General features: G+C 39.2%; 4 protein-coding genes across 5 annotated transcripts in view; all 4 read left to right on the top strand.

Moving 5' to 3' along the window:
* Nucleotides 1-1835, top strand: part of hoxa11b (homeobox A11b) — a 3870-nt gene extending 2035 nt beyond the window's left edge. The window contains exon 2 of the mRNA XM_036936745.1: nucleotides 255-1835. Coding sequence (XP_036792640.1) covers nucleotides 255-487 — 233 coding nt within the window. The 3' untranslated portion in view covers nucleotides 488-1835. The remainder of the gene's footprint in view (nucleotides 1-254) is intronic.
* Nucleotides 1072-27404, top strand: hoxa2b (homeobox A2b). 2 transcript variants are annotated; one of them, XM_036936728.1, is made up of 3 exons: nucleotides 1072-2533; nucleotides 25639-25843; nucleotides 26376-27404. In XM_036936728.1, the coding sequence occupies exons 1-3, from the start codon at nucleotides 2432-2434 to the stop codon at nucleotides 27086-27088; spliced, it is 1020 nt and encodes a 339-aa protein (XP_036792623.1). In that variant the 5' UTR covers nucleotides 1072-2431; the 3' UTR covers nucleotides 27089-27404. The 2 variants fall into 2 exon arrangements, with proteins under 2 accessions (XP_036792623.1, XP_021451239.2); XM_021595564.2 differs by lacking the exon at nucleotides 1072-2533 and having other exon boundaries at nucleotides 25154-25843.
* On the top strand, nucleotides 4560-7180 carry hoxa10b (homeobox A10b). Its single transcript, XM_036936734.1, has 2 exons — nucleotides 4560-5391; nucleotides 6186-7180. The coding sequence occupies exons 1-2, from the start codon at nucleotides 4599-4601 to the stop codon at nucleotides 6461-6463; spliced, it is 1071 nt and encodes a 356-aa protein (XP_036792629.1). The 5' UTR covers nucleotides 4560-4598; the 3' UTR covers nucleotides 6464-7180.
* hoxa9b (homeobox A9b) lies at nucleotides 10555-12619 on the top strand. The gene is made up of 2 exons (XM_021585700.2): nucleotides 10555-11171; nucleotides 11725-12619. The coding sequence occupies exons 1-2, from the start codon at nucleotides 10613-10615 to the stop codon at nucleotides 11961-11963; spliced, it is 798 nt and encodes a 265-aa protein (XP_021441375.1). The 5' UTR covers nucleotides 10555-10612; the 3' UTR covers nucleotides 11964-12619.

The following is a 27404-nucleotide window of genomic DNA, read 5'->3' as shown; positions in this document are numbered from 1 at the left end:
TAAATATGCATAGAAATGTTGGGATGTCATGCTTATTAAAAGCAAAACATGGCCAAAAACATGTATCCCGTTTCTACCTTAATTCAAGGCTTTCAGTTATAGTTTTTATGATAAAAAAAAGCACAACTTATTTTGTTGTCAGTCTATTTAGACTCTTGTTTATAAACCTTTTGACACCATGTATGTATTTTTCCACAGAACGAAAGCAGCTTCCTATTTGATCTTTCTATCTGAATTGCAATTCTTCCTTTCAGGTGGACAGAGAACCCGTAAGAAGAGATGCCCATACACAAAATACCAAATCAGAGAATTGGAGAGGGAGTTCTTTTTCAGTGTTTACATCAACAAGGAGAAACGTCTTCAACTTTCGAGGATGCTCAATCTCACCGACCGCCAAGTTAAAATCTGGTTTCAAAACAGGAGGATGAAAGAGAAGAAACTGAACAGAGACCGTTTGCAGTATTATACCACGAACCCTATGCTGTAACACTGGCTGATGGATGTCGCCTCCCCTCAGACAAGGCATGCATGAAGCTCAATCGCTAATTTCAAGTTCGTTGGTCTGCAAATTCCTGATTACACCCCTCCCGCGATGGACAGACAGATTTATTTGTCCATCATACTTAATTTGTTGAGAGTAATATCTAGTGTAATATTATTACTATTAGGCCTATTGGCCTATTTTAATTGTAGGTGATTTTCTTGTTGATCTTTTAATCTTGCTATTTGTTGTTATGAAAGTGCGGTGCCACCAAAACAGAACATATATCTGGTCGAATCCTAACTTGCGTAAAAGTCACATTTTCGAGCAAATTATTTAATTGGCATCAATGCATAATGCATGAATTACACGAACGTTAGATTTACGCGCGCCCATTTCATATCAAATTCGACATTTAACGATGTAACATATTTAACAACCTGTATCTTTACATGTATTATATATATACCTACAAAGGGTACATACCTTTTCCATGACGAGAAGGCAAGATTTATCCCAAACTTTGTTGGTTGTTTGTTGTCGCCATTACACACGCACAGAAGGACTAGGCTATAGTTTAAAATAGGCCTGTTATTTATGCATTGATTGCCATTGTTTTTGTTCTCGTGAAATATTCGACATACAAAGGTTATATTGTAAAATTGTTCAATCATCCCTGATACTTGAAAGTGTTCGTTTTGTTTAAGTTCTCAATGTCGTGACATATCAGCTATTTTCCTGCGTTTTTGGCAAGAGAAAAGCTGCTCCAATACATTGAGCTATTGGGACATTTTAGTTCTTTGTCTTCATTTTTGAGCCAATTCAAATGTTCCTCGGTGTAAATAGCCTACGAAGGATTTTGGAATGATTAGGCCCTATATAGGCTTAGCCTATTTCACACACCCTATTGGAGACATACGAGTCACAGGTCGAGACCTTTCCGTTTGTTTTCTTAGTTTATTTTTGGATGAATGGGTCTATACGTCTCGAGAAAATATCTCCTTGTATAATTCTCGACATAAAACCTGGCTGCGTGGGTCATATCAGATGTATGATGTATTTGACTTTACATTGCCCCCATGGGCCGAAATGGGATCCTATGCCTTTAATGTTAAATATCCATTACGGAAGTTCCACCCAAAAGGTTGTCTAGCACGTTATTTTATTCAACTTTATGTACCATGCTAAACCATCTATCACCGGACGACTTTTATATACAATTAACGTCTGGAGTTTAAATGTCCCGCGTTTATGTTTATTGTTTCAAAAATAATACTAGGCCTATAAAAAGAGAATGTATAGCCTACTTTAAATAAATAAAGCAAAATACTTAAGGTAGCCTATATTTAAAATAAACTTGATCAGTTGTTGTTTTATTATATTGCCAAATGTTGACATTAGACCTACTGATTGTGTATTAGGCCCATGTGTAAAATTGGCTCACGTTTGTCAATATTTCGGTTAATGTCTTATAGTTCAAAGCCTATGGGCGTTCATGAATAGTGGGCTAGTGAAAACACCAATTAAGAGTGATAGCAGCATGAAGCTAGTGTAGATGGCCGGCTGCAACCAGTCCGGGTGATGATGGTCTTAGGCCGTGCATCCTGTCCGGTCAGGCTAACCGGAATGCCGCCTTTACGGACACATCCTCCCTGTTGCTGCAGCAACTTGGCCATAAAACGCGTCTTCGTCTGGAACATTTGTACAATTGGAGTGTAGTGCAATAAACCGTCTGAGACCAAGGTTATTAACTGTGACTAAGGGCTTTAAAAACAACGGCTGCCTGCCTGGGAGCATTGAAAGCTTGTGTTCGCGGACTTTTCCTGCTTCATTTGTCTCAGCAGCTCAGCGTGCACGGGCAGGAATATATTCAGGGTGGAATCTGCAGTTCGAACGTGGTTGTTTGTTTGTTCCACTGGGAGGCGCTGCTCGGATCAATGTCATGGATCAATGCCGTGGATGTGGACGGAACTCTGGCCGAGACTCTACTTCCCATGCATCAAACATCCAAAGATTGACAGACTCATTACATTACAGGGTTTCATTGTTCAGGTAATTATCCCGATGTGTGTATAATTGTTACATATTCTCTTATTTTTATCGAAATATATTTCAAAATGCTCGAAATGGGAAAACAAATACATGTGTGGTCCATTTTTTCTTGGCAAAATGGGATAAAGTGAGGCGTTTTTGTAAGGAGCCTTTCCATCCTGCTAGAAAATGATATATAAAGCTGGTTTATCGCTGAAATCCACATTATTGGAAATATAATATTAGATGACACAATATATTAGAACCAATGTATTCCGTGTGGGAGAGGATGACTGAATAGGCCTACCTACCGTTACACAGCACATAATATAATATACAATATAACCAATATGCTAAACGGAAAATAGCTGTATACATCGGCCTTATCCTGTCTAGAGATGTCTATGGCGTTTTTCTGGAAAAATAACACGAACGAATGGTTCTTATTTGAGTCATTATTACCATAGTTTACCAAATACGAAACGTGAGATTATAAAATGTGTTTGGTTTGTGTGTGTGTTTGAGAAGGGGAACATTCTAGCTGAGTATCCCATAGCTACCGGAGGGCTTTTTAGTCTCCAGTGAAAAATAAAATAGCTGTTAGCGGATGTAGTAAAGTACCACATTACGCACGAGGGGCGCAGGCATATTTTTTTGTCCGGTTGCAAGAATAACTTGGAACAGAAGAAACATTGTTAACATGATTTTATTAGCCGCTATAAGGAGACATGCATTAAATGATTTTAAGTATGATTATAACTTAATAATAACTTAAAGTACCACTGGCTAGAGGTAAATAAATAGGCTGTTGAAATTATTATACGCACGTCATGAGACTAGTACCCACTCAAATCAATGGTTTAGGCTATTCATTTTAAAAAAATATTTCTAAATCGGATAAAACCCCAAATAAGTCGCACCATATAGTGTTTTTGGTGTCAGAACAATAACGTAATATAACCGTGGTAATTATAGTAACAAACATAGCAAGGATGATATTTTTCCCAACTGCATGGGGGAATAATAAAGGCAGTGGTATTTATAACGGCTGTGGTTAGAACCACATAACACAGCTAGGCTTATTGCTATGATTTACATAGGCCTAATCGATTTCTATTCAATTTGGGGATATGAGTCTGAGGATATTGTTTTCAATTGATTCTTAAGGAAATACATGGGATCCCACCGAAATTGGTTCTGGCGGTGTATAAAATAATCGAAACGTGCCGAGTTGTACACTTGTAAAATGCATTACGCACCAATTACGCACAAGCTATTTCATAACAAATGCACATGTATTTGATAAATAACGTGTTTGTAACGTGTTTATTTCAGATTATATTTCCCATTATGTTAACAAGATAGGTAAACAATCTTTGCCACGGCCTATTTTGTTTCTGACTTAACCAGCAGCAAATTAGAAAACTCATTTTGTTCTACTACTATACTCTGGCTTCATGTAGGCCCATTAACCTTTATATTGTCAAGGCTGTTGATTATTGTTTTCGCATGTAAAATGATCTGTAATTGGTAACTAAGGGACATTAACTAATAGTCAAATAGATATTTTGTCACAATGTTCTGTGAACTTGAATAGAGCAATGTTTTGACGCTTCCTGGAGAGGAAAGTGTAACGAGCTTTCCACTAAACTTTTTTCAAGGTCTGCAGACATCTGCAGTTATTTGCACTGTCCCTTCACATGTAAATAGTTATTTGTGTATGATTATATCTTCCCCCCTCTCGTGTGCGTGTGCGTGCGTGTGTGTGTGCGCGCGTGCGTGTCTGTGAAAGGGTGCCTGAGGTCAATGTTTACAACATAGATTATCGTAAAAGGTAATGCAGCCCATGTCATGTCACCTCTACTATCTATCCACCATTTTAGGTTGAACTGAAAGCTTCTAATACACCACTTACCTTTACTTTTTCATTTATTATATTAAATCTTTAAACAAAATGAATATGGCATATTGGCATTACGTGCTTTCAATGGGAGGAGTCTCTCTTCTTGTGTTTTAATTGGCTGTCAGCTAAAGCGCAGAGAAGTGTGAGTATCTGTAATTATATTCAGCATGTTTTGCACAAGAAATGTCAGCCAGAAAGGGCTATCCTCATCCTCCGTCAAATTATACACCAACGATGTCATGCTCTGACAACCAAAGTGGAAACTCGTTTTTAGTAGACTCCTTAATCCACGGACGAACCGAGAGCGGTGCCTCATACTACCAAAGTAACGGCGTGTATTTGTCACCAGGCTCGGAGTACTCCTATGGACTACCCAACCGCGCTTTTTTCTCTGGGCTCAGTAAACGCAACGAGAGCAATTCTCAAACTATGGTACCCTCATCTGGCCCATATTCACATATTCAAGGGATGGAAACATGGCTAGAGACTTCGAGATCTTGTCGAGTAGATCAGCCGAACAACCAGCAGCAAATTGCTCATTGTTCATTCTCTCCGAGCATCAAAGAGGAGAATGCGTATTGCCTGTATGAATCAGAGAAGTGTCTTAAAAGGTCAACAACGACGGAAGACATTTCCTATTCCCGGTTAACACCGGGATCATGCCCGGTTACAAACAGCACCGTGCCTGTTCCCGGTTACTTCCGTCTGTCTCAGACATATACCTCTTCAAAGGTTTATCAAGACGTTCCGCGGAACCCACAGCCTACTCAGTTCGCTCTACAACGTCCGGCCCGTTTCGACACCTCACCGCCATCTCCTACCCCGGTGGTGGATACAGGCAGGAGGGCGAGTGAAGCACTGCCTGACCCACCGCCATGTGCTCCGGATGAGGACACCCGGGCATCGTCTGTAGATGGTTTGTCCTCCCCCGAACCCACCGAGAGCTGTGCGGAAAGTCCAGTCAAACCCTTTAAAGGTGAGTACTGCTCTAAATCCAAAAAATGACGTTTATGACAATGGGATCTTGATGGGTGTACATGGAGGGAGTGTAGTGTCAATGCCCCCGAGTCAGTGTAGATGTGCCTTGGCGTTAACCTTGGTTTTTAGAGGCATATCCTACTGCTGTATCGATTATATTGTGGACATGAAAACTTCCCATATGTGGGTTATATGCGCAGCGGTAAAGGTATGTCTTTGTGGGGTTTGACAGAGTGGCCACGAGCTGGGATTTCCTCCAGTGTTTTTATGTTATTTTATGACGAGGAGCAGCAAGGCCAATCCTGTCCAGTACATCTGTCTAATACAACGCGTTGATGTCCTCAGTCTTCCCCCTAAACCGTCAACTGCAGCCATAATTTCAGCAGACTATGAGTTACTTTTATGTCTTAATAAAGGCGCATTAATACATTGAAATATAATTAAGTGAATCTTGAGCACAACGTGGATGTAATAGCTTAGGTGTTTGGATAGATGCAAAATATGTGCATACAACGGGCATTGTGTGTGTCTGTCTACATTAACTTCGTATTACTGCCAAATAAACTCATGGGCTCAGGATGGCTATTTAAAGATAATTTTAGACAAATCATTTTTTATTTTGATAGGTATTAGGTCAGTGTTTGTCTATAGATGCAAACATCTTATGGAATTGCATTATTTCTGTGTACAATAATTACAATTATTACAATTACTATAAAGTTACATCAGTGCAGTAGCATGAAGAAAAAATATGTTGCCCGCAATAATTTCTCTTTCAATATCTTTCTACAGGAGATGGAACATCTGAAACCAAAGCTAACTGGCTGACAGCGAAGAGTGGCCGGAAAAAGCGTTGTCCCTACACCAAGCACCAGACTCTTGAGCTAGAGAAAGAATTTCTCTTCAATATGTACTTGACTCGTGAGCGTCGCCTGGAGATCAGCCGCAGCGTCCACCTGACAGACAGGCAAGTCAAAATCTGGTTCCAAAACCGAAGAATGAAACTGAAAAAAATGAGTCGGGAAAACAGGAGCTATCGCGAGCTAGCGAACAACTTCAGTTTTTCGTGAGACATTCGTGCAGTATTTGGCGCCCTCCTCCATCAATGGCCAGAGCGCCTTCCTTTGAGAAACCCTGTCGTGTGAATATGACCGTGTAGGTTAGGGCTACAATTGCTAACTTATTGATATGTCGTTTTGTTGTCATTTTACCTGATTACGTCTCTGTTTTGTTTTGTCGTGGTTATGTATTTATACTGTCATAACATATGGTTGCTCCCTTTATGTATATACCAACAGTTAATATAGACATGGAACTACTTAAGTGTTTCAGAGCTGCACAATATCGGCATTCGTGGTACATAATACATGTATATAGCCACCTTGAGTGACGCATTGACATCTGTGCATGCTGGAATAGCTCTTGGGGAAATGTTGTAACCTGTAGCAATATAGGCCTACGTTACGTCATGGCTAAAGAGCCTCGATGGATTTGATATTTAATATCTGCACATTTTGCTGGTATTATAGCCATATATACTAAAAGCATCACACAATAACTATTTTGTAAAGGGTTTTATTTATACACAAGAAACGTATCTGAGACTTGTAAATATTGTTTACAGTTTGCCTTCTCGTATTTTTATTCATATTTTTATTGTTCTCTCCAAACCGTTTTAATAATATTGTCATTGCTTTGTCTATAGAGAGACTATACTGTGAAATGAATTGATATGTTGTCTGTTGGCCTCACTAAGTAAGTCAATAAAAACATGGCACGTTTTTACCTTGCATTGGAATGTTTCAGTCCACAGATCATCTCTCCTGTTTAGAATGTAATCGTTCATACCCACGAGAGGAATAGCCTGGTGGTGGGACCCCCTCTTTATTCCACGAGGTTCCATTTGTTCAGTTGCGGGTTGGTTTTACAGTAAAGGAAAAAATAACATCAGTTTCCTCTTTTGTGTGACGCTGATGCCCTTAATTTCAATAGGAATCATTGCCTGAGCCATAGCCATGATGCAAGCACTACACTTGTTGTCTAGGACTCCCTGGAAAAGAGTGGCATGTGTTACTGAGTGAACTCTCCTGGCTAAATAGATACAAATGAAATGACCATTGTGAAGTTTTATGGTCAAAGACACTCCATCGGGATAGCTCTTGTTTACTGCAGGGTGTACTGGATAGATGATGGCAAAATGACCCGGAAAACAACATGGTTTTCTCAAGGACATTACTGGCGGTAGTTTGGTTCATCATCATATGCTATCTATGAAAGGACACTACGTCTGTCGGCATGTGGAGCGTTGAGAAATATGCACGCAATAAGACACACCATTTGGACTGTATCTTTTCAGGTGTGCAAATGTTGTGTTATGCGTAAAACAAGTGTAAACATTGAGAAATGCTAGAATTTTGACAATCTAATTACAATTACGCATAGGAGAGTGAATTATAGGATCCCTATGATTTCGACTGTATCTGTTACAGTTTTGCGAACGAAATGAATGCGTAAAATAAATGCTTGTAGACTATATATATTTATTTAGGAGGAGAGAGGGCTGTTGAGGGGTTTAGGTAGTTTCGTGTTGTTAGGCTGTATTTTCCCCCACCACACGAAACTGCCTTAATTGCCTCAGTAAAAACTCTTGCGTTTCACAGAACACTCCAAATCGTCTCTGGCAACAGAGCTGTGCCCAGAAGGAAGTAGGCTACATTTACTGAGTAGCCTAGTCGTGTGTAGAATATTCTATAACAATTCCGATGCATTTGTTTAAGTCATGTGTCTGCGGAAATGTATTGTCTCTCATGTCGACATTAGGCTATTATAAGCATGCATACAGTGCAGCGGAAACAGGCTACAGATTTCGCGCCAACCTGTGACTTGCAAAGCACAAAAACATCTCGTAGTCTGCATTTTTTAAACGTTATGTTTATTGTGGTACAGCGTGATATATGTAGAATTCAATACAATTCCAATGCAAGAACCCCCCCAAATGTAGCCCATTCCCCGATTTCAACTGCCCCCTTAGTCACTTTATCCTGGCGCCGGGTCTGATATATATAACAGAAAGAAAAAACGATTTCAACTGCCCCCTTAGTCACTTTATCCTGGCGCCGGGTCTGATATGTATAACAGAAAGAAAAAACGAACAAAAAAATCAAGACCGCAAAGGAAATGTTGTTCCTCACATATATCGTCATATCTATTCAAAACAACAACAAAAGACGAGCAATAGACGCGGCCTTTAGCCTTTATGTCTCAGAGGGAGAGATAGCGAGTTGGCTTGAGGGAGAGGAAGGACTGCAAGGCCTCGGTTATGATCATTGCAGTCTGGCCAAAGCCTCGTGCGCTGCTGCAGCGTTCCCAGTGGCACACATTCGAAGTGCCAGATGCGTCTGCTGCGCCACACAATGGACACAAAGCATGGATTTTATTGGCGATATTTAGCCCAGACAGCCAGGTTGTAACCTAAGAAAAACAACTAAATAGCCCCCGTGATAAAAACAAACTGCAATAGCACCTAACGTTTTTTCTCTCTCCCCACTTTGATAGCTAAAAGCGCCGCGCAGACCGTCCTAGTGTTCACTCATTGGTCCATAAATAGTAAGGGTCTGTTATGGTTTTACACACTAACACAACGGGATCTTTCTCCATAATCTATTGACACTTGGATTTGTTGACGCTACTATGTAGAAGTATTGTGTTTTTATTTCTGAACACTAATTCGATGGTAGAATACACATAGCTTGTTCCTCGTGTACACATACTGTGTCAATGGCTGTATATGCCTGTGTTTTTCAGTATTAAATATAAATAATTAGTCTTAGTCTGACTATCAAATAATAGCCTATATGAGGTATGCATTTTTAGATTTGGTCTTAACTTTTTCGAACCGATTTGGGACAATAATTTGGTAAGTAAGATCTAATTCATTCGTTCAATTAATAATACACACTATAATAATAAAATACAAAAATGTATGACTGAAAAGCCCTTTCAATGGGAGTTAGCCATTGGAGATTCTCTACTGAACATTATTTTTAGTCCAGGACTATGGTTCAATCTGTGTCCGGGAAACCGGCCCTTGGTGTGTTTCTCCTGTAGGGTCACATAGGTCTACATATATAAGGTTTTACATGTCATTTAAATGTTCATATCCCAGAGCAATGGAGACAGTATCACTCAAATATTTACTGTTTTAGTTGTCCTTATTTAAGTCCACCAAAATCGAATAATCTCAAGCCATTTGAAGAGAGCATTACTCGGATGATAATCGAAATATCAGGTTTGAATAACACATGTAATAGCCTAATAACAATGAAAATGATGTACACCACAGCAGATATGGTAACCTATAGGTCTGGCTGTGACTTTATTATGAATACATCAGATGGCATATAATGGCAAATATGATGAATATGGCAAATGTCAACTCACACTCACATCAGCGTACCTATAGTATATAGGTCTATTAACTCACAGGTCTACTATGTTTAAATGTGGGTGTGTATTTGGCCAAATAATATTGCTGCATGTCTTTTCCTATTTAATAAGTAGCCTATATAACGATATCGCCAATCTAATGCTATAAATTATTTGGAATAACCTCGGAGTTTTTGCCCTTATAGGCTTATAGGCAATCATGGACTGAATTATGTTGATAGATACCGGATAATTTATTGAATAAATTCATTCTATAGAATTCCACATTTTAGATCGGTGGTGAGAGTTCTTATAAGGAAATGAATGTGACTTATTCTGCGCGTAGTAACGACTACACGTCACAGTGGATATATAGCTCCTTACTACTTTGCTGCATTCCTTTCTTTTTTTAAGGAGGCTAGAAAAACATGCTATACTCTCTCACTTTCTAGACTTATATAAAACATAGCAACGTATATCAACGTTAAAGTCTCATTTCAAAACAAAAATCATAAACCTTACTGCTTGTATAAAATGATATAGGCATATGACTTTGCTATTAAAAATATAACGGAGGAAAATGGTGACCATTTAGCTAGTTGAGTAGACTGATTTATTATTTATTGTTCTGTCCCACGGTCACGTGTCTGCGGCACCCAATCCAATCCCGGCCAAGGTTCAATTTATTGAACGAATGTGGTGGTTCTTGGTGCAGCGAATAGTATCATGATCCTGTTTTTCTAAATATATCACCGTGGAAGTTTAGTTGCCTTTGGCTTTGTGTATTTGTTGTCATGTCGACATTAGGCACGCTTAGTTACTATGCAGACTCTCATCTTCCCCGCGACCAAGGGGATATTATGGCACACACATACTCAAGCGGACCAGGGGTGGAACAGGCGAGCCAGCCGATGCTAACTGAATATGGCGGTCCGGAATCTTGCCCTTTGCAGACGAAATCTTCTATTTTCAGTGCGTCTTGGAGTCCCATTTCTGCTCATCAGCCTCCGAGCAGCGCATCTATAACACACCAGCCATATTTACACCACCATTGTCCAACAGGAGATACCGATGGGATGTTTATGCGTTCCTGGGCGTTGGAACCGGTTTCTACGTCGATATGTTTAACGGGATTATCGTCAAATATTAACTATGATATCAAACCCGAGCCGCTGATAGGAAATGGGGACTGCACAACGCTGGAAACGCACACACCTCTTGTGTCCGACATTGACAACGGACCGTTCCGCGCAGAGAAGGATACGATCGCGTGTGATGCCATTTTCTCCAAACCCAACGAAGAGAGCAGCACCTCAACCGTAGAGGAAAAGAGGGAGAGGGAGATCAACACAAGTAAGCACGGCATCTTTCATTTGGATTCATGCGTAATGGTGATCATGATCTCATATGTGTCTAGATCTTTGGAATTAATTCATGTTGAATTAAGCAGGAATCTAGAAATATAAGGTCAGAGACTGACGTTAATACATTATTTATGATATAATATAGGCCTTCTCTAAAGGTTGAGTTTACGTCAAACTATTGTATCCATTATTTGATAACGAATGGATCATATTGCGCCAAAGCAGTACCACTGACCGACAGTAGCAAAACTCTCTCCCCTCCTCGATCTAGTTTGTAACCTACTGTGAAAGATAATATGATTTTGCTATTTGGATTATGACTAAACTATACCAGTTCATTTCTCACTGTTATGGGCAGTAGACTAGGCCTTAGGGTCAGAAGGCCGAAACGAGCACATAAACGGCGGACTGTATTAGCTACTGCATGTTGGCTATTTCAGCAAGACACTGTCTGCTGTTGTTCGTCATCCACAGTTTGTAATACCAGTCTGACTCTTGTGGAAAACACTATTTCTCATGAGCTCTGTCGAACCCTCTTTCAGATGACCCATCCTCCAACTGGCTTCATGCAAAATCCACCAGAAAAAAGCGCTGTCCATACTCTAAGCATCAGATTCTCGAACTGGAGAAGGAGTTTCTGTTTAACATGTATCTCCCCCGCGACCGTAGATACGAAGTAGCGAGAGTTCTTAATCTGACTGAGAGACAAATTAAAATCTGGTTCCAGAACCGCCGGATGAAGATGAAGAAAGGGAATAAGGACCGTCGAAAGACGTGTTAAAAAGGCGAGCAGTGCGGGCCCTGTAGACCCGTAGAATAAACTGTGAATAGTTACAATTGGTGGACTTTCAGGAAACGAAGGTATTTCTGGAGAATAGTTGCCAATCTATCTACATTTTGCTTGATCTATAGTCTATGTTGTGTTCTGTAGGGCTGTTGTGTTGTTGTCGTTGTAAAATCTGTCGGCTCGTTTTCTTCCTAGAGTGTTCTCTGTTTGACAATGCTTATTTGTTTGATTGGAACTTTGATGTTATCTCAATAACTTGGATGTAATTGGTAAATCATTTCATTAATGCACACAGATTACTGTTAGACATTGTCTAATGTTCGTTGCATGAAATGTTTCATGAATTGATTCTGTGTTTTTTTTCACCCAGAGTTTAGTCTATGTTATTGGCCTAATCATGTTTTTGCGTTGACTACCTGAATGTGTTTCAACTACCTGTCAGACTATTTATTTATTTATAGTTGTTTTTTTGCCGAAAGAAACATGTTTAGACGGTGTGATATTTTTTTTTTAATTGCTGGGATAAAAATCCTTAACAGTTTTGTCTATGGAATTAGGACAACACTGTGCACACGCAAAATACCTCAATGTCAGAGTATTTCGATTCTAAAAGTCGTTTGTATGAAATATCAAATAAAATGTCAAATTATTTTGTGCGTCGTAATCCATATTTTTTTGTTTGGAAATCAGAGAATGAATTGTTACTAAGATTATAATTGTTGATAAATGTCCAACATCTGACAATATATCTGTATTTATTTCCTTTTATCCAAAACATAACAACTATAGTTGCTACAGCACTTAATCTTATTCAGTTATAATTTTCATTTAAAAAGGCAACCATATTTTTCATGTATAGGTCTATGCCTGATATAAATGTTGCGTATGATAAACTATCACAAGATGAATAGGCCTATTTATTAAAACATTAAACATATCCCTACTCAATATTTACAGAAAATTTTATTTATTTAGTAAAAGGTTGAGAGTATAGGTAGGCTAGGCCTATGAGCATAATTATATCCAAACAGGTACTAAAGAAGCGAACAGATGTAAATCCTACAGGCCTATATAGGATTAGTGGATTTAAAACGGGCACGGGAAATGGTAGTCCATGTTGGCTTAGTACTACCACACACCATTTCAACAGCCCCTTCTCTCCCTTCCCTTTAGGCCTTGTTAATAGCACGAGCATGAGTTCTGAATCCCAACATACAGTACATATACAAGGCATTGCTGGACATTGGACAAGCCAGCTCCATGCTATTTGCTACAGGCCAATGTGCACTGGCACACGATATTGGTTGCCATGCAGCAATAAACCACAATCACAGCTTTTAACTGTTTATGGGGTGCAAAGCGATTGAGAGCGGAAAGGAAGCAACACCATGCAAGTCTGAATATCACTATAATATGCTTTTCATACGGGCTATTTTTAAAGGGGTAAACATTTTAATGGTTGTAATTACACACAACCATGGTTAACCACGTCGTTCAAAAAACATATATTCAAACACACGAAAACACCTATGTTTCCAGTCACACACACACACCACACACACACACACACACACACACTTCACATTACTCCACACTCACAGGGCCTGCTATGGTGTTGTTTGGCCGCGCTGTGACGCAGATGGGGCCTGTCTTCAAAGGTCTTAATCCAGAAAGCTGCTCCATAAAACGCGGGCTCAGCCATGCTGTCTGCTTTTTCTATTTGAATTACTTTATGACTGTTCACCAACAATTAGACTGTTTCAGCGCCCAGACATGTGTTGTTTTCCGGGACAAAAGGCTGGCTGACACCGAGGCTTTATTGCCGTTTCCAACCAATGACTAATCTCAAATCCTCGCCTCTGTGGTCCGATTGCAATAGGTATCGTAAGCAATTGAAACAATTAGAATTTCTAATTTTTTAAAACTATATATTTAATGTGTTGAAACACAACATTATGGTAATTCAGTCACAAAAAAGTCCTATGCATTATCTCACTACTGACCTATGCGGTCATTTTGTGTTGCTGTCGTCGTATAACCAGCAGGTGGAAGCAACGTCACGTTTGAGATCGAAATGTCCTGCTGCTTGAATAGGGACCAACGACCATGTATTCTAGTGTGTAGTTCAATGTACGCAGGAAATACGAGAATAACACGCCTGTCCAAGATGTGGACAGACGTCGGGCTACTTATATGCAGTTGAAAGTATGTTTTTTTTTGTCCATTTTCACTTTGAAACAGGAGACCAAGGTGACACAAACAGCAACAGAGAGAGGTTTGAGAGGTGATTACATGTTAATTATCATGGAGATACTGCATCGACAAAATGGCTGTTCAGCAGAATTATCTTTAGCCCATTATATGTTATGGATGGACATTCATTGTATACCTTTGGTGTGTTAATAAATAGAATATCGCCAATAAATCACCAATTTTATCACCAAAATGAAACCAATGAAACCAAACCAATAAAAGAAAGAGTAGTTATGCTTTAATTGGTAGATTTTCCCATGTTACTCCACAACATTACAAAAAAACACATTCGCAGCATGTGAGAGAGTGCAATAATGCAGAATTTCATCATGCAGGTCCTCTGCTTGAGCTGTATGATAATGCAGACCCTCTGCTTGAGCTGTTTGATAATGCAAGTCCTCTGCTTGAGCTGTTTGATAATGCAAGTCCTCTGCTTGAGCTGTTTGATAATGCAGGTCCTCTGCTTGAGCTGTATGATAATGCAGACCCTCTGCTTGAGCTGTTTGATAATGCAAGTCCTCTGCTTGAGCTGTTTGATAATGCAAGTCCTCTGCTTGAGCTGTTTGATAGTGCAAGTCCTTGGCTATAGCTGTTTGATAATGGAGGTCCTTTGCTTGAGCTGTATGATAATGTAGGTCCTCTGCTTGAGCTGTATGATAATGTAGGTCCTCTGCTTGAGCTGTTTGATAATGCAAGTCCTCGGCTTGGCCTGCTTGAGCTGTTTGATAGTGCAAGTCCTTGGCTATAGCTGTTTGATAATGGAGGTCCTCTGCTTGAGCTGTTTGATAATGCATGTCCTCTGCTTGAGCTGTATGATAATGTAGGTCCTCTGCTTGAGCTGTATGATAATGCAAGTCCTCGGCTTGGCCTGCTTGAGCAGTACATACGTCCTCTGCTTGAGCTGTTTGATAATGCAGGTTCTCTGCTTGGCCTGCTTGAGCTGTTTGATAATGAAGGTCGTCTGCCGGGTTTCTAGCACCAGTCTCTGTGTTTATCTGTTTAGGGAGGGAGGGTCATTAAGGGCAGAGGGGAGGGGTCATCAAGGACAGAGGGGAGGTGCTGAGGGGGAGGGTCATCAAGGACAGAAGGGAGGGGCTGACAGGTAGAGGAGAGGGTCATCAAGGACAGAGGGGAAGGGCCGAGGGGGAGAGTTTATCTGTTTGGAATCTAGCCACTGTCTCCAAATAGCCTATTCCCTAGTTGTTCTGCTGTAGTGGGCTCTCTCCCCCCTCAACCCTTCTGTCTGTTTAGCTCTCTTGGACTTGTTGTTGCAATGTCAATAATAATTCTTAGAACTATATTTGTCCCTCTCACCTGTTCTGATGTACAGTTACAGTCACCTCCGAAATTATTGGCACCCTTGATAAAGATTAGCGAAAACTACTTCGTAAAATAAATAATACAAATGTTGAGCTATTTTGTATGTTCAAAAACATGGAGAAATTATATTATTTTATACTAATACAATTTCTCAGAGAAAGAGTAAAGTAACTTACTTTCATTTTTGTAAGATAGGGGTCAAAATTATTGGCACCCCTGTTGTCAATATACTCCGGCACCCTCTCCTTGCGTAGATAATGGCACTGAATGAACCATTTATTTTAGGGGGGAATTTTTGCTTGGGGTTTCAGCCTCCTGGCAGAGACAACCAGGTTTTTGTCTAAAATATCCTGGTACTGTAAAGTTCATGATGTGTTGACCTTAACAAGGGCCCCAGGACCAGGGGAAGAAAAATAGCCGTATAACATCAAAGATCCACCACCATATTTTACAGTAGTTATGAGGTACTTTTCTGCATATGTGTAACCGGTGTGAAATGGCTAGCTAGTTAGTGCGCTAATAGCGTTTCAATCGGTGACGTTACTCGCTCTGACCATGAAGTAGTTGTTCCCCTTGCTCTGCAAGGGCCGTGGTTTTTGTGGAGCGATAGGTAATGATGCTTCGTGGGAGGTAGTTGTTGATGTGTTCAGAGGGTCCCTGGTTCGAGCCCAGGTAGGGGCGAGGAGAGGGACGGAAGCAATACTGTTACATTGGTGCCGTGACCCGGATCACTGGTTGCTGCGGAAAAGGAGGAGGTTAAAGGGGGTGAACCGGTGTGAAATGGTTAGTGGGGTGCGCACTAATAGCGTTTCAATTGGTGACGTCACTCACTCTGAAGCCTTGAAGTAGTTGTTTCCCTTGCTCTGCAAGGGCCGTGGCTTTTGTGGAGTGGTGGGTAACGATGCTTCATCGTGGGAGGCAGTTGTTGATGTGTTCAGAGGGTCTCTGGTTCGAGCCCAGGTTGGGGCAAGTAGAGGGATGGAAGCAATACTGTTACATAATATGTGTCCTTCTTTCAACGCCAAAGCCACCACTGGTGTTCGTGGCCAAAAAGTGATATTTTAATGTCAACTGACCATGGCACCGGTTCCAGCCCAAGTACCAATGCGGTTTAGCAAATTCCAGGTGTTTTTTTGCTGGATGACATGAAAATATCCTGAAAAGTATTGTTTATGTTATGAGGTGATTTTGCTTCCACTGGTCCTGGGGCCCTTGTTGAGGTCAACGACATCATGACATTTTCCCAGTACCAGGATATTTGAGCCAAAAACCTGGTTGCCTCTGCAAACTTGGATGCAGCTGAAAGTGGATATTCCAGCAAGACAATAACCCCCAAAACACATCAAAATGTTTTAATTGACCACAAAAGTAGCATTGTAATCTTAGTATTGTTTCTTCAACTCCATTGAAAAACATGTGGTTTGACTTGAAGAGAGCAGTCCATTAGCGCAGATGAAGGATATCAAATATCTGAAAATATTCTGTACAGAGGATTGATAAGATCCCTCCCAATGTGTTCTCCAATCTAATAAACCATTTTAGAAAAAGGCTCAGTGACATTATCCTCGCAAGGGGAGGGTGCCAGAGTACTGAAAACAGGGTGCCAATATTTGTTTTATCCTATTTTTTTTGTTGAAAAAAAGTATTACTTATTAAACACAATTTCTTTCTCTGGGCAATTATATTAGTATAAAATAATAGACATTTCCAAAGATTTTGAGCATACAACGTAGCTTAGTATTTATTCAAGTCTTTTTTGCTTATCTTGATCAAGGCTGCCAATAATCTCTTGGACAAACATGATATTCTCATACTTCCTGTGTGCATTAGTCTACCTACAGTTTCCCCACTTTGAACTTTTTGAAACCTTTGTGTTAGGGGTGATCAGGAATTTGGTTATGGGCTAAAATAACCTAAAACTATACCCCGAAGAAGCAAATCTGAGGGGAGAGTGAAAGGTGCACAACATGTTGTTGTACAGGCTTCCCAAACTGAGTTCAATGTTGTGTTAACATCTTAGCCTACTGTTGCAATGGTTGTTGAGCACAGAGCACCCTAGTTTTATTGGGTTGTTTATGTACTGACCGTAAATCACTCTGAGAGAGAGAGACAGAGAGAGAGAGAGACAGACAGAGAGAGAAAGAGAAAGAGAGAAAGAGAGAGAGAGAGAAAGAGAGAGAGAGAAAGAGAGAGAGAGACAGAGAGAGAAAGAGAAAGAGAGAAAGAGAGAGAGAGAGAAAGAGAGAAAGAGAGAGAGAGAGAGAGAGAGAAAGAGAAAGAGAAAGAGAAAGAGAAAGAGAAAGAGAGAGAGAGACAGAGAGAGAAAGAGAAAGAGAGAAAGAGAGAGAGAGAGAAAGAGAGAGAGAGAAAGAGAGAGAGAGACAGAGAGAGAAAGAGAAAGAGAGAAAGAGAGAGAGAGAGAAAGAGAGAAAGAGAGAGAGAGAGAGAGAGAGAAAGAGAAAGAGAAAGAGAAAGAGAAAGAGAAAGAGAAAGAGAGAGAGAGAGAGAGAGAGAGAGAGAGAGCGTTAAAGGTCTGGCATGTAAAATGTAGATTCCATTCAGTTCACTATGTCAGGGGTAGACAACGTTCAACATGTCTTTGGCGGAAGCGACCATTTGAGGAGCCATGCAAGCTCAAACACAGCGCTGCTTGGATGTTGTTTGCTGTGCCCCCTCCCGACCCCCTCCCGGCCCCCAATACATCAAGTCCCATGTCAGCTCCAATGACAGAGGCCATTATTGAGGATTCGCTAGAGAAGTTCACAGAGCTGTCATGGTGATGATGAACACCTGGGTTACGTCCCAAATGGCACTCTATTCCATATATATAGTGTGCTACTGTTGACCGGGCCCGGTAGGGGAAACAGGGCTCTGGTCAACAATAGTATAGTGTAGTGTAATGGGACTCCCAATCACGGCCGGTTGTGATACAGCCTGGATTCAAACCAGGGTGTCTGTAGTGACGTCTCTAACACTGCGATGCAGTGCCTTAGACCGCTGCGCCACCCGGGAACCCAAAATATATCATATAAACATAGTTATGTGGACTCTTTTGCAATGAAAAGTTGCAAAAGAAATCCAATTCCAAATTCCTTTAATTATTAAACCATATATTTACCACAATAAATTACAACTCTGATTAAAACATGTACAGCAGTGCCCTGTCAAATCAGAAAACATATATTTACCACAGTAAATTACAACTCTGATTAAAACATGTACAGCAGTACCCTGTCAAATCAGAAAACATATATTTGGACTGATTAGAAGAACAGGTCTTTTCTTCTGTTTGCTTTGTGATATTATTGAGAGCCCATGAACACACAGTTAGGGCTATAGTATATACACCCGTGTGATGCAAAAGGTCATATGATACAATATACACCACTTTAATGTAAAAGGTCATATGATACAATATACACCACTTTAATGTAAAAGGTCATATGATACAATATACACCACTTTAATGTCAAGGTCATATGATACAATATACACCACTTTAATGTAAAGGTCATATGATACAATATACACCACTTTAATGTAAAAGGTCATATGATACAATATACACCACTTTAATGTAAAGGTCATATGATACAATATACACCACTTTAATGCAAAAGGTCATATGATACAATATACACCACTTTAATGTAAAAGGTCATATGATACAATATACACCACTTTAATGTCAAGGTCATATGATACAATATACACCACTTTAATGTAAAGGTCATATGATACAATATACACCACTTTAATGTAAAAGGTCATATGATACAATATACACCACTTTAATGTCAAGGTCATATGATACAATATACACCACTTTAATGTAAAAGGTCATCTGATACAATATACACCACTTTAATGTAAAAGGTCATATGATACAATATACACCACTTTAATGTAAAAGGTCATATGATACAATATACACCACTTTAATGTAAAGGTCATATGATACAATATACACCACTTTAATGTAAAAGGTCATATGATACAATATACACCACTTTAATGTAAAAGGTCATATGATACAATATACACCACTTTAATGTAAAAGGTCATCTGATACAATATACACCACTTTAATGTAAAAGGTCATCTGATACAATATACACCACTTTAATGTAAAAGGTCATATGATACAATATACACCACTTTAATGTAAAAGGTCATATGATACAATATACACCACTTTAATGTCAAGGTCATCTGATACAATATACACCACTTTAATGTAAAAGGTCATATGATACAATATACACCACTTTAATGTAAAAGGTCATATGATACAATATACACCACTTTAATGTAAAAAGGTAATATGATACAATATACACCACTTTAATGTAAAAAGGTCATCTGATACAATATACACCACTTTAATGTAAAAGGTCATATGATACAATATACACCACTTTAATGTAAAAGGTCATATGATACAATATACACCACTTTAATGTAAAGGTCATATGATACAATATACACCACTTTAATGTAAAAGGTCATATGATACAATATACACCACTTTAATGTAAAAGGTCATATGATACAATATACACCACTTTAATGTAAAAGGTCATCTGATACAATATACACCACTTTAATGTAAAAGGTCATCTGATACAATATACACCACTTTAATGTAAAAGGTCATATGATACAATATACACCACTTTAATGTAAAAGGTCATATGATACAATATACACCACTTTAATGTAAAAGGTCATCTGATACAATATACACCACTTTAATGTAAAAGGTCATATGATACAATATACACCACTTTAATGTAAAAGGTCATATGATACAATATACACCACTTTAATGTAAAAAGGTAATATGATACAATATACACCACTTTAATGTAAAAAGGTCATATAATACAATATACACCACTTTAATGTAAAAGGTCATCTGATACAATATACACCACTTTAATGTAAAAAGGTAATATGATACAATATACACCACTTTAATGTAAAAAGGTCATATAATACAATATACACCACTTTAATGTAAAAGGTCATCTGATACAATATACACCACTTTAATGTAAAAGGTCATATGATACAATATACACCACTTTAATGTAAAAAGGTAATATGATACAATATACACCACTTTAATGTAAAAAGGTCATATAATACAATATACACCACTTTAATGCAAAGGTCATCTGATACAATATACACCACTTTAATGTAAAAAGGTCATATAATACAATATACACCACTTTAATGTCAAGGTCATCTGATATTTGTCCGTTTCTTTTCTTTTTGAAATGGGTTCAGATAATGCCGAGAGGCAAGTGGTGACATTACATAATATACTGGTCCTGAAAATCCTGAAGGCCTATTATTATTTACACCTTTATGCATTAACAGCCCGGGCCTCACAGCCTGGCATGAAATATCAAATAACGATTAAGAAAGTATTTCATCAAATCAATCAAACTTTATTTAAAATGCATTTAAAACCTCATCACATGTTACAGTAAACCATGAGAGAATTAAAAGCAAACCAGAAGCAATAAAACAGATTAATAAAAGAGCATAAAACACAAGAGGATGCCTTAAACAATAACGTCTCTGATTAAAGGCCAAGCTAAAAAAAAAGTGCATTTTTAAAACGTGATTTGAAAAAGGCCTAAATATTACCTCATAACTACAAAACACGTTTGAAAACAAAGGACGTTGTTAAATCATTCAGCACAAGGCCTTGTCGTCTCCTGACCCAATTCCTGGACTCACTCTTAACACGTGCCTTGATGTTCAGTCAGAGAGGGAAGAGGAAGCAAGACATCCCACTCCCTATTTTTTTCTGGTTCATGTACAGTCAAAGAACTAAGCAGACCAGACCCATCCGCTAATGCACTGGTGCCTATGGGAGAGCCATTCCGTTAAGCAGAATTGAAATGACAACTTTTTTTTCAACGGTTAACGGCCTGAGTGGGACATCTTTATTTATTCACCATCTTTGGTTCAGTGACATACTCCTCTCAGCCGATTCCATCTTCTATGGTAATTTCCGGGACCAACATAGCAGCATAATATCCTAGACCTATAGGCTATATTCATAAGGTATAAACCCTATAGCTACACGAAGAGAGTATGACTTACCATGAATTCATATGTCCGGATATGTAACTACACACTCATATTCTCCGTTGAGCTGTGTCTGTGTGGGGGAGGTTTATCTACAGAACAATACCATATGTGTAGGTGGATAGTCATCTCTCTAGTCCCACTCACTGCCATCGCCATTGTGAATGATCCTCCTCCACACATATACAGACCTACACATGTTTCTAACGGATACCCAGTCTTATCCATCATGTCTTACTACTCCACTCCTATCCCACTGCAACATGTCTGTTCAGGAATACTCGATATGTTATGTGTTTAGTTCCTGTTCCATGATAATAATGTTCCATAGCTATTTTCCCACCAAAGGGCTCAACGCAGGTATGGATTACATTGTCATACTGGTCCAACAATAATTCGACTGATTATGATTCATTCATAAGACAAAACATAACATCCATGTGAGAGAACGTTTTAATTGTGTTCAGGAAATTCAGGAATAGAAATAAGACAATGCAAACATCAAACTATTAACTGACCTTTCATCGATGCCATCTGTCTTCGATCTAACAATTAACTTACTTGAACCGAATTCGCTATACAGCAGGATCCTTTATTTTTTAAACAGAAAACGTCAAAAGAAAGTAAAATATTATTTACCGTTAATTACAATTAAAACACTATTTGTAATGTCTGGTTATTCTCACTATTATATTGATTCCAAAATTAACAGGCCTAGTGCAGCTATTATATACTGCTTGGTACTGCTGTTGATTTCAATATCCATGTGGAATATTAAAGTATTCTAACAACATCATCTGGAAACGTTTACTTTCCTGCGATAAGTAACGTTAGTCATCGAAGAGAAAAAAGGTTCACTTCTAGTCCACTTTTTTTCCTGCCATTGCTTCCCAGGTGTCTCGTCTTGTCTTGACGGGGGGACAGACGGTTAATGTAGCTCCTGTCCACTACCCTGCCAGATACACATCACAATGAAGTTAAGCTTCATTCAACCAAAAATGTCACATTGATTTATGCAGCTATATCTCGGATTGAAGTTGACACACAAACAATAATTCAAGCCGTAAAATTTAAATGAAAAGGATAAAAGTAAACTCTTTTTTGTTTAGTAAAAGTGCATCTGTAATAACAAATCATGTCTATGTTCATATATATTATTGATATAACAAACTAATTTATGATAGCATAACTAAAAATAATATTTTTCGATCGATTCTCTGTATTCCTCACACAATTTTTAACACGGGCTAGACCTATTTTGTGGCTACACCTCGTATCTGAAAAACATCTGATATCCAAATGAGCTTGAACGGTTTAGACCTACCATATAAGATATACATCTTTCTTCTAAAATTAAATATGTACAAATGTTTTTCTCGAGTAAAAATAGTCCTTATTACTGAGCATTACATGTGTTTGGATTATTAATGCACTGGTGATATTTCTATGATGAAATGATTACCATAATGTGTCTCTCTGATGACAATTTGATACTGCATTAGGCCTATGTGCAAATATAAACTTTAATCATAACAAATAAATCCCATTTTCGTGTAGCCTATGGGCTTCTCTCATGGCATGCAGAGAACTAAAAGGTGTTTTGTTTTCATATGTTTTATTGTTCTCCATCCGGGACATTTTGGAAGAGAATAACACACGATCTGCCTGTCGTGCTCCGAAGGCAACGCAAGATTGCCTATATTGCAATTAAATATCAAAACAACAATATTGTAGGTTATTTGAAACACGAAATACAGTAAGATAATGTTTTTAGAAGTTATGACAAGATGATACCATATATATTATATATATATATTATGGTAGCCCAAAGACAGAAACTGCGTGGGATTGAATGGGATTTCTGCAGAATGCCAACACCCACTCACCTCTGCAGACAATAGACGCCGTGTAAAAGTAAATCCATTCGATTCTTTCTCGCCATCTCAGTCAATCCACTCTTTTGCTGCTATTTCCCACTAACGTTCTTTTGAAAACGAAAATGTTGTAGATTTTCCTTCCATTTAACAAAATAAAGCAGGATAAGATAACCCACCTATAGTGTATGTCGATATCATTGTCCGCTCTATGTAGAACATCCATATTCGGAAATGGATTCCTATTAAAGAAACGTCCAAGTTGTGTAGTTTCCCCCCATAAGTAGCAAGTTGTTGCCGTCTTCCTGGCGGCCACATATGATCTAAGGCAGAGTTAGATGGTTTAAATGTGTTCTTAGGGCAAGGAGCTGTCAGACCTTTTGGCGAGCAAGATTGATAACGTGCAGGCTTTCCAGGCTCTTTGTTTGGAATATAAGCAATAAACAGCCCGGGGCCTACCACTTTTTCAAAGTTCAAGACAGGGAGGAAGACAATATGACAATTTTATTATTAACAAAGAATATAGATCTTATTGTTTCACTTCAAAGATTTTATGAGAGGTGAATGGGAAGGCATCTATTCAAAGTACTATGCTATAACCAATTGTTAATATATTGTGCAATAGGCCAATTCTTAGGTGTCAGTAATACTGATGACAATAAAGTATTAAATACGGATCTGGTACCATTAAACTTGCACAAAGACCAATAAATGTCTAATTTGAGGTGTAAAACTCGTGCATAAGCGCGTGCATCACATTCAATGTTATTTTTCTTCAAAATATTGTGTCAGCGGCTACTCTTCCTGTGTCAGTAGGCCTATATACGTCTCTCATCCACATGCATTTTTCTATTTCTGATGCAATTCAACGTTGACAGATCTTGATGGTGGATTAAAGAGATTTGAAGCAGCTGCGTCTCCAGAAATATGATGCAAGTTTACAACCACGTGCCACACTGTAATATCTCCATACAATAGGAGTAGGTCACCAAAAACATGCAGACAGGGATTTCATGCATCCCGTGATAGTTCCACATGCAAATAGCACTTTATTCCTAATATATCTGTGCTCAATCAATGGCTTTCCATGAAGGCAACAAATGTATAAATAATAATATTTGTTAAATATTTTATACATTTGTTTACAAAGTCTGACATGAGAACAACAAGTAATACGTGAGTGAGTATTAAAGAAAGTCCTCATCTTTAAAGGTATTCAGATTCTTATAGGAAATATCAAGACCTACGTTTAGAATACAAACTTTACAGACTGTGCAAAAATATTTATCTTTCTCTCTCGCTCACTCTCTCTCTCTCAGATTGAAAAGGAGGGAGACTGCTCTGAATGTCTGCTCGGTTGTGTCTCTGTGTACCACTCTGCAGAGCCACAGGCTTGGTCAGAATTATTTTTCTGATTAACGAGTTAACTTTGATAATGACTTCGTCTTTAGTCGTTACATTGAGACATAAACCCGGGACAATTAGGTGTTGGATCCAAAGGACACACACACACACACACACACACACACACACACACACACACACACACACACACACACACACACACACACACGCACGCACGCACACACGGGCTCTTCTTAAATGGACTATCCTCCATTCGGGGACAGTACTGTGTGTAAATAAAGCAGACTAGACCCTACCCCCAGAACTAGGCGTTACCTATCCGACTTTCTCCATCAATCACAGAGGACAGTGGCTTCTTTTGATTAAACCCCAAATTGTCATTGGGCAGAGGTAATCATGTGACAAGTAATACGGTCCAATTTCAACGTTGTCTCCATGAAAGCAATATAGTTTAATGGCATCGCTGTCCCCATACGGCCGTAATCAGCAACATTGTTGGAAAAAAAACACTTGTCACGAAATTTCATAATTTTCTCCTCGCCCACAAAATTACGACCGGTGACTTTTCAAAGACAAGAAGAGAGGAGATGAATTACGAATTTGAGCGAGAGAGCGGTTTTATCAATAGTCAGCCGTCGCTTGCTGAGTGCCTGACATCTTTTACCCCTGTCGGTGATGCATTTCAAAGTTCATCAATCAAGAACTCGACGCTTTCACAGTCGACACTGATTCCTCCTCCTTTTGAGCAGACCATTCCCAGCCTCAACCCGGGCAGCCACCCACGCCACAGCCGGTCAAAGCAGAATCTGAATGGAGTCTGTAGCCCTCTGCCAGCCGCATCCCTACCCCCGGAGTACCCTTGGATGAAGGAGAAGAAAGCCTCCAAGAAAAACCACCAGACTACTGCCACAGCTACAACTCCCGACACTGCGCCACTTCACTTCTCTCCCCAAGGTAAGACATGATTGATTAGCCTATCTATTGGCTCTATTATATTTTAATGAAATTACAGTCGGGGTAGGTAGCCCATTAGCCTATCAAAATGCAAAGGTCTGTCTGGTCTCAACATTCTATTTTGGGGGTAATTCTCTCTCATGACTTGCAGAATATCTATTAGCAAAAGTGTAATTATTTGAACATTTTCAGTGGTCAGTGTGCTGCTGACTGGTGATGCAGTGGAAGAATGTTAATGTGTGACAGTAATGAAGAGTGATAGATTACTCTTACAGCAGGCCGACCGACCGGCAGCTGGCATGTTCATTAATCTTCAAGCCAGTCGGCCTGGTCCACGCAGACCCATCATATTCTGCTCCGGGCTCATAAATCGTTTCAGCGCGGTGTCTGTGCTCACACAAACCATTTGCTGTGCGGCCCAGTAGAACCTCGATGTTTTATTTACCAACTGCCATTTATATATTTATAATCAATCATCAATTGCTTTTTTTGTATTGGTTGAACATTTCAAATGTCTTTCAATGTTTTTCAGGGTCGCCAGAGATTGCAGAGAGTGGTGGCGGGGGATCTCGGAGGCTGAGGACAGCGTACACCAACACCCAGCTATTGGAGTTGGAGAAGGAGTTTCACTTCAACAAGTATCTGTGCAGACCCCGGCGGGTGGAAATAGCTGCTTTACTGAATTTAACTGAGAGGCAGGTGAAAGTCTGGTTCCAGAACCGCAGGATGAAGCACAAGAGACAAACCCACTGCAAGGAGAACCAGAACGGCGAGGGGACATTCACTAGTCTGGAGGACGGGAGAGAGGAGGACTTCGAACAGGCTGGTAACAATGTAGGCCTACCCGCCGGCGCGCTTCTAGAGAGGGAAAGCTGCTCTTTTCACCAGAATACCTTAACTTCACAACAACAGTCTCAGAATTCACACAATCACAATGGAGATTCCCAAAGCTCAACTGCTTCGCCTTTAAACAGCGATGACAAAAATCTGAAACATTTTCCTAACCCGGCACCCACTGTTCCTATATGCGTGTCAACAATAGGCCCGGACTGCGCATCTGGCGGGGACAATGCGCATTCCCCGGCCCTGGACGTCTCTTTGCAGGACTTTCACGTTTTCTCATCGGATTCCTTCTCTCCAAGTTTGTCAGATTCTATAGATAGTCCAATGGGTTTATCATCTGAAGGTTTCGATTTTTTCTCAGAAACGCTCACAACAATCGACCTGCAACACTTGAGCTACTAACTATTCTAAAAGAGAAAACAACAATTCAAACATCTTAGTTTAGGAAGAGCTTCCTGTCTTCCAAGTTCTTACAAATAACTGGCTTCAGTTTTTATTTTGATGTAATTGCTTGATTGATTAATACATGGCTCCAATGAGGTAAGTTTGAAAACAATAAATTCATCAATTGAATAGTTTTTTTTTTATGTTGCCAATAATATGCCTCCAAATAATGATATACAAGATCTTTTCATTTTATTTTTGTATCATTTCCCGGTACAATAATGTTATAAATAGCCTATTTTATTAGAATAAAATGTTTCTTATTTACGAGAGA

This window comes from Oncorhynchus mykiss, chromosome 2 (assembly GCF_013265735.2).
Source record: "Oncorhynchus mykiss isolate Arlee chromosome 2, USDA_OmykA_1.1, whole genome shotgun sequence".
Classification (NCBI taxonomy): Eukaryota; Metazoa; Chordata; class Actinopteri; order Salmoniformes; family Salmonidae; genus Oncorhynchus; species Oncorhynchus mykiss.
Note: the sequence above shows the minus strand (reverse complement) of the source record. Positions and strands in the feature narration are given on the sequence as shown.